Raw genomic sequence first — 11,358 nt, forward strand, 5'->3', positions numbered from 1 at the left:
ACTCTTTCCACAGAAGACTTCTGTGGCACGCCCATACATGAGACGTGTCATGGGCCTCTGCTCTGGTTGAGTAGGGAGCAGTGCCTGCCTGCCCTGGCCTTGTGGGGGCCGGTGGGACCCCCAGGTCTCTGCACGTGCGTCTGTAAGCTGTGGCCCGCAGATCTGCTCTGGCTTGGCCTGACTGCTGGACAGTCTCGGCCCCGAGCCCACCCTGGCTGAGCCTCCAGGATGTGGACCAGTTCCTGTTTCTCCCTAAACCCTCCCCAGCCTGGCCTCCCTTTGCCAAGTTCTGGCCTGGCTGGCCAGTGTGCTCAGCGGGCCCGGTCTCTCCACAGGGGGAGTACTCTGCCTTCGTGTACAGCTATGCAGAGGAGAAGCCACTGTCTGTTGGGCACAAAACGGCCGGCTACCTCCCCAGCCTCTTCTGGGGCTTCATCACCCTGGGCCGGCTCATCTCCATCCCCATCTCCTCGAGAATGAAGCCAGCCACCATGGTTTTCATCAATATGGTAAGTGACAGAGTGGCTTCCTTGCATGTCTTACAGACCCACAAGTGCCTGCTTACTCCTGGCCCACCTCTGCTGCAGGACATTTGCTTGACATTGGGCTCCACCAGCAGCAGGAAGATGTGGAGAGAGATGCTGGAGAGGAAGGGATGGAGATCTAGGCAGTGGGGCCTACCTGTGTGACCTCACAAAAGGTCCTTCCCCTCCCTGGACTTCTGGTTTTATACCCTCAAAAGCACAGAAGGGGTAGGCCAGCAGGTGGTGTGGTGGTTAAGGCGCTGGATCTCACATGGCCAACTCTGTGGTTTGAGTACTGGACCCAGCAGCTTAAGAAATACACCGAGTGTGTGTGCATGTGTGCCTAAAATCCTGAGAGGAGAATAGAGGAGAAAGGATTGCTGCATGGCCCTCCCCCCGGGGGGAGATTTCTCACTTTCTCTCTCTGTGTCTCTGCCACTCTCTGGCAAGTGCATGCACTCTGTGCTAAAAATAAATAAAATAAAATAAAACAAAAAACTCCACACAGAAGGAAGGTGCTGGAGGAGGAGGTTGCTCTGGTGTGTGGCACAGACCCCAGCAGACAACTGCCCAGAGCACAAGCGGAGCAAGTATTGGCCCGGTCCCCTGGGTTCACCTTGGTGCCTGACTGGCCAGACCCTCAGTCCAGTAGGGGCGTGCGGCAGGGATCTCGGTCCCCCGGGTTCACCTTGGTGCCTAGCCAGACCCTCAGTCCAGTAGGGGCGTGAGGCAGGGATCCTCAGCTTTGGGAATCAGTACGTCTGGGCTGGGGCCTGGGACTCTGCATTTTGTGGCTCTCCTTGGTGAGTTACGAGAGTAGCAGCGTAGCTGTGGTTGACCATTAAGGAATGCGTCTGCCTGAGGTGGGAGGTCTAGGCCCGAGCTGTGGGTTAAGACTTTCCTCTGAATGTGGATCTGTGCATGTTACCATCTATGGCCAAGGGTCCCGGTTACAGATTCCTGCAGGATCAGCTAGTCCAATCTCCTGCCTAGGCTTGAGCCACCTGGGGTGGTTCTGTCCAAGGGGTCCATAGTCTCTGTTTAAATACCTTCTACTGCCTGGTAACTCACTACCTTCCAGGCAGCCCAATCCATCGTAAGAAAGAACTTCTTTGGAGACAGCTGCTGGTGCATGGTTAGGGCAGCTAGACCCACATGGCCGACTACAGGTTTGAGTACCAGATCTGGTGGCTTGAGAAACACACTGGGTCGTGTGCGTGCGTGCCCAGAATCCCAAGAGAAGAATGGGGAGGAGAGATTGCAGTGTGGCCATCCTGCCCCCCACAGTGGGTAGGGGCGGTGCTGTCTTACTTTCCCACACTCTTTTCCCAGTGAACACACATATCTTGTGGCAAATTTTAGAAAAAAAGAAAAGAAAAAAAAAAAAGTCAACTACTTCAAGGCCTAGCAGCTGATTAAAAAATAGTTAAGACTTGGGACCAGCAGATGTCATAATGATTACGTCACTGGATTCCCACATAGTTAACCACAGTTCGAGTCCCAGACCCAGCAGCTTAAAACTCAGTGGGCGTATGTGCATGTGCCCAAAATCCCAAGAGAAGAATGGAAGAGGAGAGATTGCAGTGTGGCCATCCCCCCCAGGAGGTGATTTCTCACTTTCTGTCTCTGTCTCTCTCTCTAGCGAGCACATGCGGCTTATAGCAAAAATCTCTCTTAAAACAGTTGAGGCTTAACCCGAGTCTCCTAACTCCAATTCTTGTACTGTCTAGGCTTCTTCCCAAGTGAATTTTGCACAGGACTTATTCAGTATTGATACTGACAGCATGTTTCAGTTCTTAGGAGTAGGGTTATTTTTATAATGCTGTAATCACTGACAGAGGCGTTTTCAAAACTAGAAAAACTTCTGGGCTTGGTATCCCAGCACAGGGGTCTCTCCCTGCAGGTCAGCATCTGCCTGTGGGAATCCGAGCCAAATCCGGGGGTGCCCAGCTGGTGGCTACAGCCACCGCCCCCTCCCTGGGAGGCCAGCTTGGATTCCCAGAGGGCAGAGACTCTGCCACCACCTTCCCTCTACTCTCTGACGGCTTCCTCTCTGTGTGTTACAGAGGCGTGGAGGACTCTCATACCCCAGGCCACAGGGCAGAGCGGCCGATGACTTGCACGTGATTCCCTGTGGTCACAGATCAGGCTTTCGGCCAGAGGGCTGTGCTGCCGTGAATGGCAAACTGCAGGTGCCCCCACATGCGAGGCCCCATGCTTGCCCCCACGTGCGTGCCTGTGACTGGGGCTGGTGAGGCTGCGGATGGCAGCAGCACGATCCCATGAGGGCGCTGCCTCTCTCTCTCTCATGGAAGAAATAAAAAGTTTTAAAGCAGTAGAGTGGGACCTTGGGGACCGGCAGTATCACTCACCAAACGCTGACGAAGTGGGTGCAGTAGGCAGATTCACCTGCGCTTCGGTCCATCCTCAGGGCGTCCTTGGTGAGCCCCAGCCAGGGGTGCTGCAGTTCCCACCGAGCCCACAGGGCGGCGCGCTGGTCACACAGCACTGCCCGGGTGGAGCGGAAACTCCAAGCCTGCGGACCAACTCCTGACATTTCCTTTCTCAATGGACGCCTGGTTTTCCTGGTTTTCTGATCTACTCCACCTCTGCTGTGACAGGTTGGCGTGTTGGTGACATTCCTGGTCCTGCTTATTGTCTCCTACAACGTCAGCTTCCTGTTCGTGGGGACAGCGAGTCTGGGCCTGTTTCTCAGCAGCACCTTCCCCAGCATGCTGGCCTACACTGAGGACATTCTGCAGTACAAGGGTGAGTGGGCGGCTCAGCGCAAGGGGACATGGCGCTGTGGCCGGCGTAGGGTTGGCACGAGCTCCCCGCGCCCCACCGGATGCTCCGCTCCTGACTTTGCTGGGAATAGGGTAATTCTGACCCACATGGCTGCCTCCATTCAGCATTATAGGAGGGGACTTCCAAAAGTCCACGGAGGGCTGGCCCTATAGCCTAGTGGTTGAGGGAGCCAAATCCCACATGGCCTGCCACACTTCGAATCCCAGCCGGCAGGCTTGGATTCCCAGGGGCCAGAGACTCTGCCACCACCTTCCCTCTACTCTCTGACGGCTTCCTCTCTGTGTGTTACAGAGGCGTGGAGGACTCTCATACCCCAGGCCACAGGGCAGAGCGGCCGATGACTTGCACGTGATTCCCTGTGGTCACAGATCAGGCTTTCGGCCAGAGGGCTGTGCTGCCGTGAATGGCAAACTGCAGGTGCCCCCACATGCGAGGCCCCATGCTTGCCCCCACGTGCGTGCCTGTGACTGGGGCTGGTGAGGCTGCGGATGGCAGCAGCACGATCCCATGAGGGCGCTGCCTCTCTCTCTCTCATGGAAGAAATAAAAAGTTTTAAAGCAGTAGAGTGGGACCTTGGGGACCGGCAGTATCACTCACCAAACGCTGACGAAGTGGGTGCAGTAGGCAGATTCACCTGCGCTTCGGTCCATCCTCAGGGCGTCCTTGGTGAGCCCCAGCCAGGGGTGCTGCAGTTCCCACCGAGCCCACAGGGCGGCGCGCTGGTCACACAGCACTGCCCGGGTGGAGCGGAAACTCCAAGCCTGCGGACCAACTCCTGACATTTCCTTTCTCAATGGACGCCTGGCTTTCCTGGTTTTCTGATCTACTCCACCTCTGCTGTGACAGGTTGGCGTGTTGGTGACATTCCTGGTCCTGCTTATTGTCTCCTACAACGTCAGCTTCCTGTTCGTGGGGACAGCGAGTCTGGGCCTGTTTCTCAGCAGCACCTTCCCCAGCATGCTGGCCTACACTGAGGACATTCTGCAGTACAAGGGTGAGTGGGCGGCTCAGCGCAAGGGGACATGGCGCTGTGGCCGGCGTAGGGTTGGCACGAGCTCCCCGCGCCCCACCGGATGCTCCGCTCCTGACTTTGCTGGGAATAGGGTAATTCTGACCCACATGGCTGCCTCCATTCAGCATTATAGGAGGGGACTTCCAAAAGTCCACGGAGGGCTGGCCCTATAGCCTAGTGGTTAAGGGAGCCAAATCCCACATGGCCTGCCACACTTCGAATCCCAGCCTAAAGACTTGAAAAACACACCAAGCAAGTGTGTGTGTGTGTGTGTGTGTGTGTGTGCGCGTGCACGCGCCCGCGCACGCACACCCCAAATCCCAGCAGAATAGAGAAATGGAAGGAAAGGGATTATAGCGTGACCACATCCCATCGGGGGTGCTTTCTGCCCCTCTCCCTTTTCTCTCTGGTGAGCACACGTGCCCTCTAGCAATTAAAATAGTTTATAGTAAAATGGCATGAAAGTGTAAGTTTATGTTGGTTCCAATTTTTTAAAAAAAATCCACAGTTTTCTCATTTTCCACACACACATTTTTTTTTTTCGCGTATAGGGCATGTGTGCTTGCCAGAGACAGAGACACAGAGAGAGAGAGAGGGAAAGTGAGACGTCACCCCATTCCATCAGGGGTTCAAACCACATGTGCCCGGCATATGCTTTGAACTGTGCAGTTGGCCATATGGGATCCAGCCACTTTAATCTCCATGCCACCTGCTGGCCCTCCATGAACTTTATCTTTTTTCTCCTGTGTGCTTGCCAGAGAGACAGAGACAGAGAGAGAGACAGAAGGCGAGAAATCCTCCCCCCCCCCCCCCCGGGGATGGCCATGCCGCAATCCCTTCTCTTCCATTCTCCTCTTGAGGTTTTGGGCATCCACGCACACGTAATAAGTTTTAAGCCGCCAGGTCTGGGACTTGAGCTGCAATCGACTACGTGAGAGTCCAGTGACCTAACCGTTACGCCATCTGCTGGTTCCCCTCCATGAACTTTTTAAAGACCCACTTGTGCTTGTACCAATATGATTTCAGGCACAGAGAAGCAGTTAAGCTTCCTGCTTCCATTTCTTCTTCCCACAGTGATGTCCACTGAATGTAGCTGACATTGTGTGTAGGGTGCATGTAGTGGAGATCCTAAACTCGAAGAAGAAAAGCGAAGTTCTGTGGGAAAAGCCGTGGTACAGGAAAATGGACTATCAATAATCGTACCTCCCTGCTTTGCTATTGTTGTGGATGTTGTCAGAACAAAGACTGCACACCTGGTGTGGAGTTGTGGTCTAGCTGCTTTGATGTCGGGAATCTCGGTTCTCTCTGCAATCGCCCTCCCCTCTCCTCGCCTCCTATGTGCATCCAGCAGAGTGTATTTTTAATGAGTTCATTAAAAATAATTATGGTTTGAACAGTTCATGTTACCCTGAGAGGTAACTAGAGAGGCCCTAGAGGTTGGAAACCAGGCATTAAGGTGAGTGATTTCTTCAGAGAGAAGTGGGGGAAACTGGCAAACAGGAGGGTGGGAGCCACCGGAGCTGCTCCCACCCCAGCTGGCCAGTCATGAGAGAGCAGGAAAGGCTGGGTCCTTGGACCCACAGGATAACCCAAGTCACTGTAGCACATGAAGTCATCATTGGTCTTTAAGAAAGAATATTTCTTTCTTTTTTGAAGTGCACATATGCTTTCTAGAGGCAAGGGGGAACATTCCCCAGTGGGGCATGGTCACGTCGCAGTCCTCCTCCATTTCTCTATCCTGTTGGGATTTGGGGCATGCCCTCCTACACACCCAACATGTTTTTCTTTTCTTTTTTTTAAAATTGGGGGGGGAAGAGGATTTTGCTATAGGGCACGTGCACTCGCCAGAAAGGCAGAGAGAGACAGAGAGACAGAAAGCAAGGAACCACACCCAAGGGGGATGGCCACACCCCAATCTCTTCTCCTCTCGGGATTTTGAGCCCGCACGCACATGCATCTGGCATGCATTTAAGCCACTGGATCCAGGACTCGAACCATGTTCGACTACATGGGAGTCCAGCGACACAGCCATTATGCCATCTGCTGGTCCCCCCAACATGTTTTTTTAAAAAGAGGTATTTTATTTAACTTTATTAATTATTATTATTATCATTATTATTTTCCAATTTGATCAGAGAGAGAGAGAGGAAGAGAGAAAGCAAGCCACCAGGTCCAAGACTTGAACTGTGGTCGGCCAGGTGGGAGTCCAATGCCTTTAATCCCCATGCCACTTGTTGGCCCCCCAACATGTTTTTCAAGTCTCAGGAGTCAGGATTCAAACCCTGGTCAGCCTTGTGGGATCTTGCTCTCTTAACCAGTAGACTGTGGGGCTCACTCAAGAATAAGATTTCCATGGTGAACCTGTACATTTTTGTTTTATTTCCAAGTGGAAGTTTTATTATAAAAGCAGTACATTCTCACTTCAGAAGCCTCAAACAGTAGAAGTCTATTTTAAATTAGTAAGTGAAAGTAGCTGAAAATAATTCTTAGAGTTTGTTGCCTTCCTGATCCTTTCTGAGGACATAAATATATATGTATATTTAAGTCCAGATGACATCAGACTATATGCGGCTTAATGTTTGTAATCTAGAAGAAAAATTCATGTGATAGGAGGAATTAAAGAATCAAGAGAATGTGCATTTCTTTGGGTTCTGGCTTATCTGAGTGGGGTCGCCAAACGCCCCCATGCTAGAGCGGGCCTGCTATAAATTTTACTGCATTGTGACTCTGAAGAGGTCCTGGCCTAGATGAAATGGAGCAGAAGGTGCAGTCACCATCGGCCCAGCCCTCACCCACCTCACCCCGACTCGGGACGCAGGGCTGGGTCTCATGCGATATGCCCCAGGAACAGTCTCTCCCGCAGCCCATCCCAGAGTGGCACGGGATAGACACAACACGTGGCCACTCACCCAGTTCTGGGGATGGGGAGCTAAGAGTGCTGACTCCTTCCTCGCCCATCAATCTCTAAATCTCCAGAGATAAATCAAGAAATGAAATATCAGGGGGCCAGCAGGTGGCGTGGTGGTTAAAGTGCTGGACTCCCACATGGTCGATCATGGTTCGAGTCCCAGACCTGGCAGCTTTCTCACTTTTCTTCTCACTCTCTTTCTGGTCAAATTAAAATAATAATAATAAATGATAATAATAATAAATAAGTAATCCTGTAAAAAGAAAGAATATTATCACAATCACACAGTCTATCCATAGAGTGTGAGCGATCGCTCACTGCCGAGTTTAATCCTAATGTTATATCACTGGATTCTGTCTCCAAGTGACCATTCAAATCCATCCTCCTGTAGGTTCAGGCCTTCACCTGCTCAGAGTACTCAGTGGTGCCCAGTTTTTCCCAATTCCTTTTTTCTTTTTAATTTTTGGAGAGAGGTTTTTGCTATAGGTTGCATGTGCTCGCCAGAAAGACAGAGATAGAGAAGCAGAGAGACGGAAAGTGAGAAATCAACCCCCAGGGGGCATGACCACACCACAGTCCCTTCTCCTCCATTCTCCTCTTGGGATCTTGGGCACGCACATGTGTCCGGCGTGAGTTTAAGCCACCGGGTCGGGGACTCGAACCGTGGTTGACTACATAGGAGTCCCACAACATAGCCATTACACCATCTGCTGTTTCCCCCTCATTTTTTTAAGAATTATTTTAACTTTATTTATTTTATTTTTACTAGAGAGGCTGGGAGAGAGAGAGAGAAACAAGCCATCAGGTCCAGGACTCAAACCGTGGTTGACCATGTGGGAGTCCAGTGCCCTTAACCACCACGCCACCTGCCGCCCGCTTTTCCCAATTCCATGCTGGCCTCGGTCTTGCCTTCAGTCTGGCCTCCATCTAATCCGGCTGGTTCTGCATTAAAATCACCTGGAGCACCTGACTGGGCCTCATCTCTGGGCTGAGGGCCTCTGTCCCAGGCTGTGGGGTGATTGAGGTGCAGCCAGGAGCGAGGACCGCTCTAGGCCCCTCAGGCTGCTGCAGGAGAGCTGGTCACAGCCTTTTCTGCCTGCAGAGGGTTCTTCTTCCCCCCTTTCTCCCTTCAGAGCCTGTATTCTATTAGGTAGTCAGAAATCACGATGTATTTTTCTGTTTTTCTGTGCAAAAATGCATCATGACTTTCCCCGCCACCCAATAGCCAGGTGAACTGTTCGCCCTTCTGTGATGGCACAAAACCTGTCCTAACCCCTGTCCTTGGGCGTGTGATGAGCCCTCTGCCTGGAATCGCTCTATTCCGTCTCACCCCTTCACCTGCCTGCTCATCCTTCCAGACATAGCTCGCGTCCCGAAGCTTCTTAGCTCCCACTGGAAAGGTGCCCCTCCTTTGTGCTGCATTGTCATTACACAAGTCTGCTGTTTGCCCCATCTCAAAGCGTTTGTCCCTGTCACCTGCCTCTCCTAGACCACACGCTCTCAGCAGAGACAGGGACACTGAACTCCGACGTCGTCGGCAGGCCTGAGAGGCAGTCCTGCCTCCACACTTCCCAGCTGTCTGACCGTGTGCCATGCTACGTCCTTCTCTCTGAGTCTCAGTCTTCTCATCTGTAAAACAGGGATGTGGCTACCTACCTTTTAGGATTGTGGACCAGCCCTGTAGCCTAGTGGTTAGGGGCACTGAATCCCACATGGCCAATGGCAGTTGCAGTCCCAGGCCTGGCAGCTGGAGAAATACGCCAGGTACATGAGCACGTGCACACCGCAAATCCCAGCAGGATGGAGAAATGGAGGGGATGGGATTATAATGTGGCCATGCCCCATTAGGGGGTGCTTTCTCCTCTCTGTCTCTCTGGCAAGCACGTGCACCCTGTGGCAATTTAAAAAAGAAAGAAAGAAGAAAGAAAAAAGAAAGAAAGAAAAGGGTTTGCATACTAGAAAAAACGTCCTGTTCTTATGGAAGCGTCCCGGCCGGCGCACGGGCGCTGTCTGCTAACTCACTCACTGCGTACCCGTTCTCAGCACAGGACCTGACGCGGAGGCCTCAGTGCTGAGTGAGAGTGGCAGAGGTAGCTGGATTCCACTGGAACTCAGAGAAGGGCATTGCACTGAGAGAGCTCCACGGAGGCCTGTGGGCTGACTTCCAAGGGCATTGCACTGAGAGAGCTCCACGGAGGCGGGTGGGCTGACTGCCCTCTCCTGAACCTGCATTTACCAAACCCAATCCTTCTCTTTCTGGTCGGCACTTCAAAGGGCACTCCCAGGAGGGGTAGGGCAGGGCAGGGCAGGGAGCAGAATCAGAGCAGAGGCCTGGAGACAGGGAGGAATGCGAAGCCTAGTGTGGATGAAGATGTCACTGCTCTATTCGAAACACAGAGTGTCCGCATGTCGGCCACTGTGGCTCAAGCGAGGGCTGCTGTTTGCCAGGGGGGGACGGTCAAGGCGCAGTATGCCTCTCAAGGACTCGTAGCCAGATGGGGAGGTTGGCAGCTGGGGACAGTGGGGTGGGGCAGATAGTGGAGTGGGACAGACAGTGGGGTGGGTAAGAGCAGGACCAGGGGCTGTTGGAGCACAGGAGAGATGAATGAATCCAGACTTGGGCAGGGGGAGAAGCCTGCCCAATGAGGTCTGAACTAGGGCCTAACAGGCACGTGTCTGCAGAGGAGCAGGATGTTCTGGAGGGAGGGTCACCTGAGCCAGGACCTGGAGGTGAGTGCATATGAAGGTCAGAGCCCAGAGACTTGGTCCTGGCTGGCGGGGGCCTTGTGCGCAGGAGGTGTGAGAGATGAGCCCGAGCTACCAACAGGGATGGATTCTCGAGGCCCCGCAGGTCATATAAAAGCATTAGGACTGAATCCCGAGGCAGCGTTGAAAGGTTTAAGCAAAGAGCTGGCCTGGTTGTGAGTCGCCGTGCGCCAGCGTTACGCTGGGCGCTTTGCATGTATGTCAGTTATCCTCACGGCACCCTGTGAAGGAGCCGGGTGCCCATTTCACAGCGGAGTAACGAAGACCCGAAGAAGTTCCAGTGCTTGTCTGAGGTCACATGGCTAGTGGGCCACCCAGCTGGGCTTGGCGCCCACCTCTGACCCCACAGCTTGGGCTCTGAAGGCCTGTGCCATGCTGCAGACTCGGCGCGTGGCTGGCCAGTGCAGTGCCAGGCAGTGAAGACACTGGCTTGCCTACAGCAGGGGGCTGGGCTGAGGATTCAGGAAATCCTGGGAAGAAAGGCCCTGAAGACCAGGTCAGCAATTTCGGGTGTACCCTGAAGGCAGCTGAGAATGACTGAAGGTTTCAGAACAGGGACAATGACAGTAGAACATAGCATCCCTGAAGTTACAGGGAAAAGCCTGAGACATCTCAGCAACCCAAAACGGTCCTGTTAGACCTAGGCCGTCTTCCAGAGCAGTCCCAGAACAAGCGGCCTTGTGACCGCTGACTTCCGTCTCCTGAACCTGCCTTTACCAAAGCCAATCCTTCTCTTCTGCTAGGCTGTGCAACCACGGTGCTGGTGACCGGGGCAGGGATTGGCGAGATGGTCCTCCAGATGGTGGTTGGTTCGGTATGTGGAACCCCAGGGGAGGGGGAGCATTTGCAGCCAGCCCCTTCCGCACGCACGCTGCTCCTCTTCTGGCAGCGGGGCCCCACCAAGCTGGCCTTGTCTGTTCCCATTTTCCAGCCGGCCCTGAAAACCGGGCCTCTGAATGGGAGATCTGGAGGAGGGCACGGATGCGCGGGCAAGTCCAAAACAAACACGAGCCATGTCTCGGAGGGGGGCTGGGGGGACCCGTGGGAATCTGTTTAGCTCCCCGAGCCCAAGATGGGTTTGAGTTGCAGTCAGAGCTTTTCCACCTCTCGGCTTTTGGCCACCCTCCGTGGGCCTGACTTCCTGCTCACCTCCTGCCCTGTTCTGGACAGACATTCCATGTTTTATCTGCTCGCCTGGAAGTAAACATCCAGCGACTCGCCCTAGGTCAGTTACGCTTCTAGTAACGGACAGAGATGATCTCTAGTCTAGACCTTTCAGCCCCCCAAAGCCCCCTCATCACGATCTGATTCTCCCTTCCTTTGTCGATCCGGGGAGGAGG

General features: G+C 53.5%; 1 protein-coding gene across 1 annotated transcript in view; it reads left to right on the forward strand.

The window, feature by feature from the left end:
* SLC60A1 (solute carrier family 60 member 1) overlaps positions 1-11,358 on the forward strand; it is a gene marked incomplete at its 5' end in the record, with an annotated part of 35,648 nt that overhangs the window by 21,998 nt on the left and 2,292 nt on the right. Inside the window, 3 exons of the mRNA XM_006159356.2 lie at positions 336-509; positions 3,146-3,293; positions 10,762-10,832. Coding sequence (XP_006159418.1) covers positions 336-509; positions 3,146-3,293; positions 10,762-10,832 — 393 coding nt within the window. The remainder of the gene's footprint in view (positions 1-335; positions 510-3,145; positions 3,294-10,761; positions 10,833-11,358) is intronic.

This window comes from Tupaia chinensis, unplaced genomic scaffold (genome assembly GCF_000334495.1).
Source record: "Tupaia chinensis unplaced genomic scaffold, TupChi_1.0 Scaffold000627_1, whole genome shotgun sequence".
NCBI classification, from domain to species: domain Eukaryota; kingdom Metazoa; phylum Chordata; class Mammalia; order Scandentia; family Tupaiidae; genus Tupaia; species Tupaia belangeri.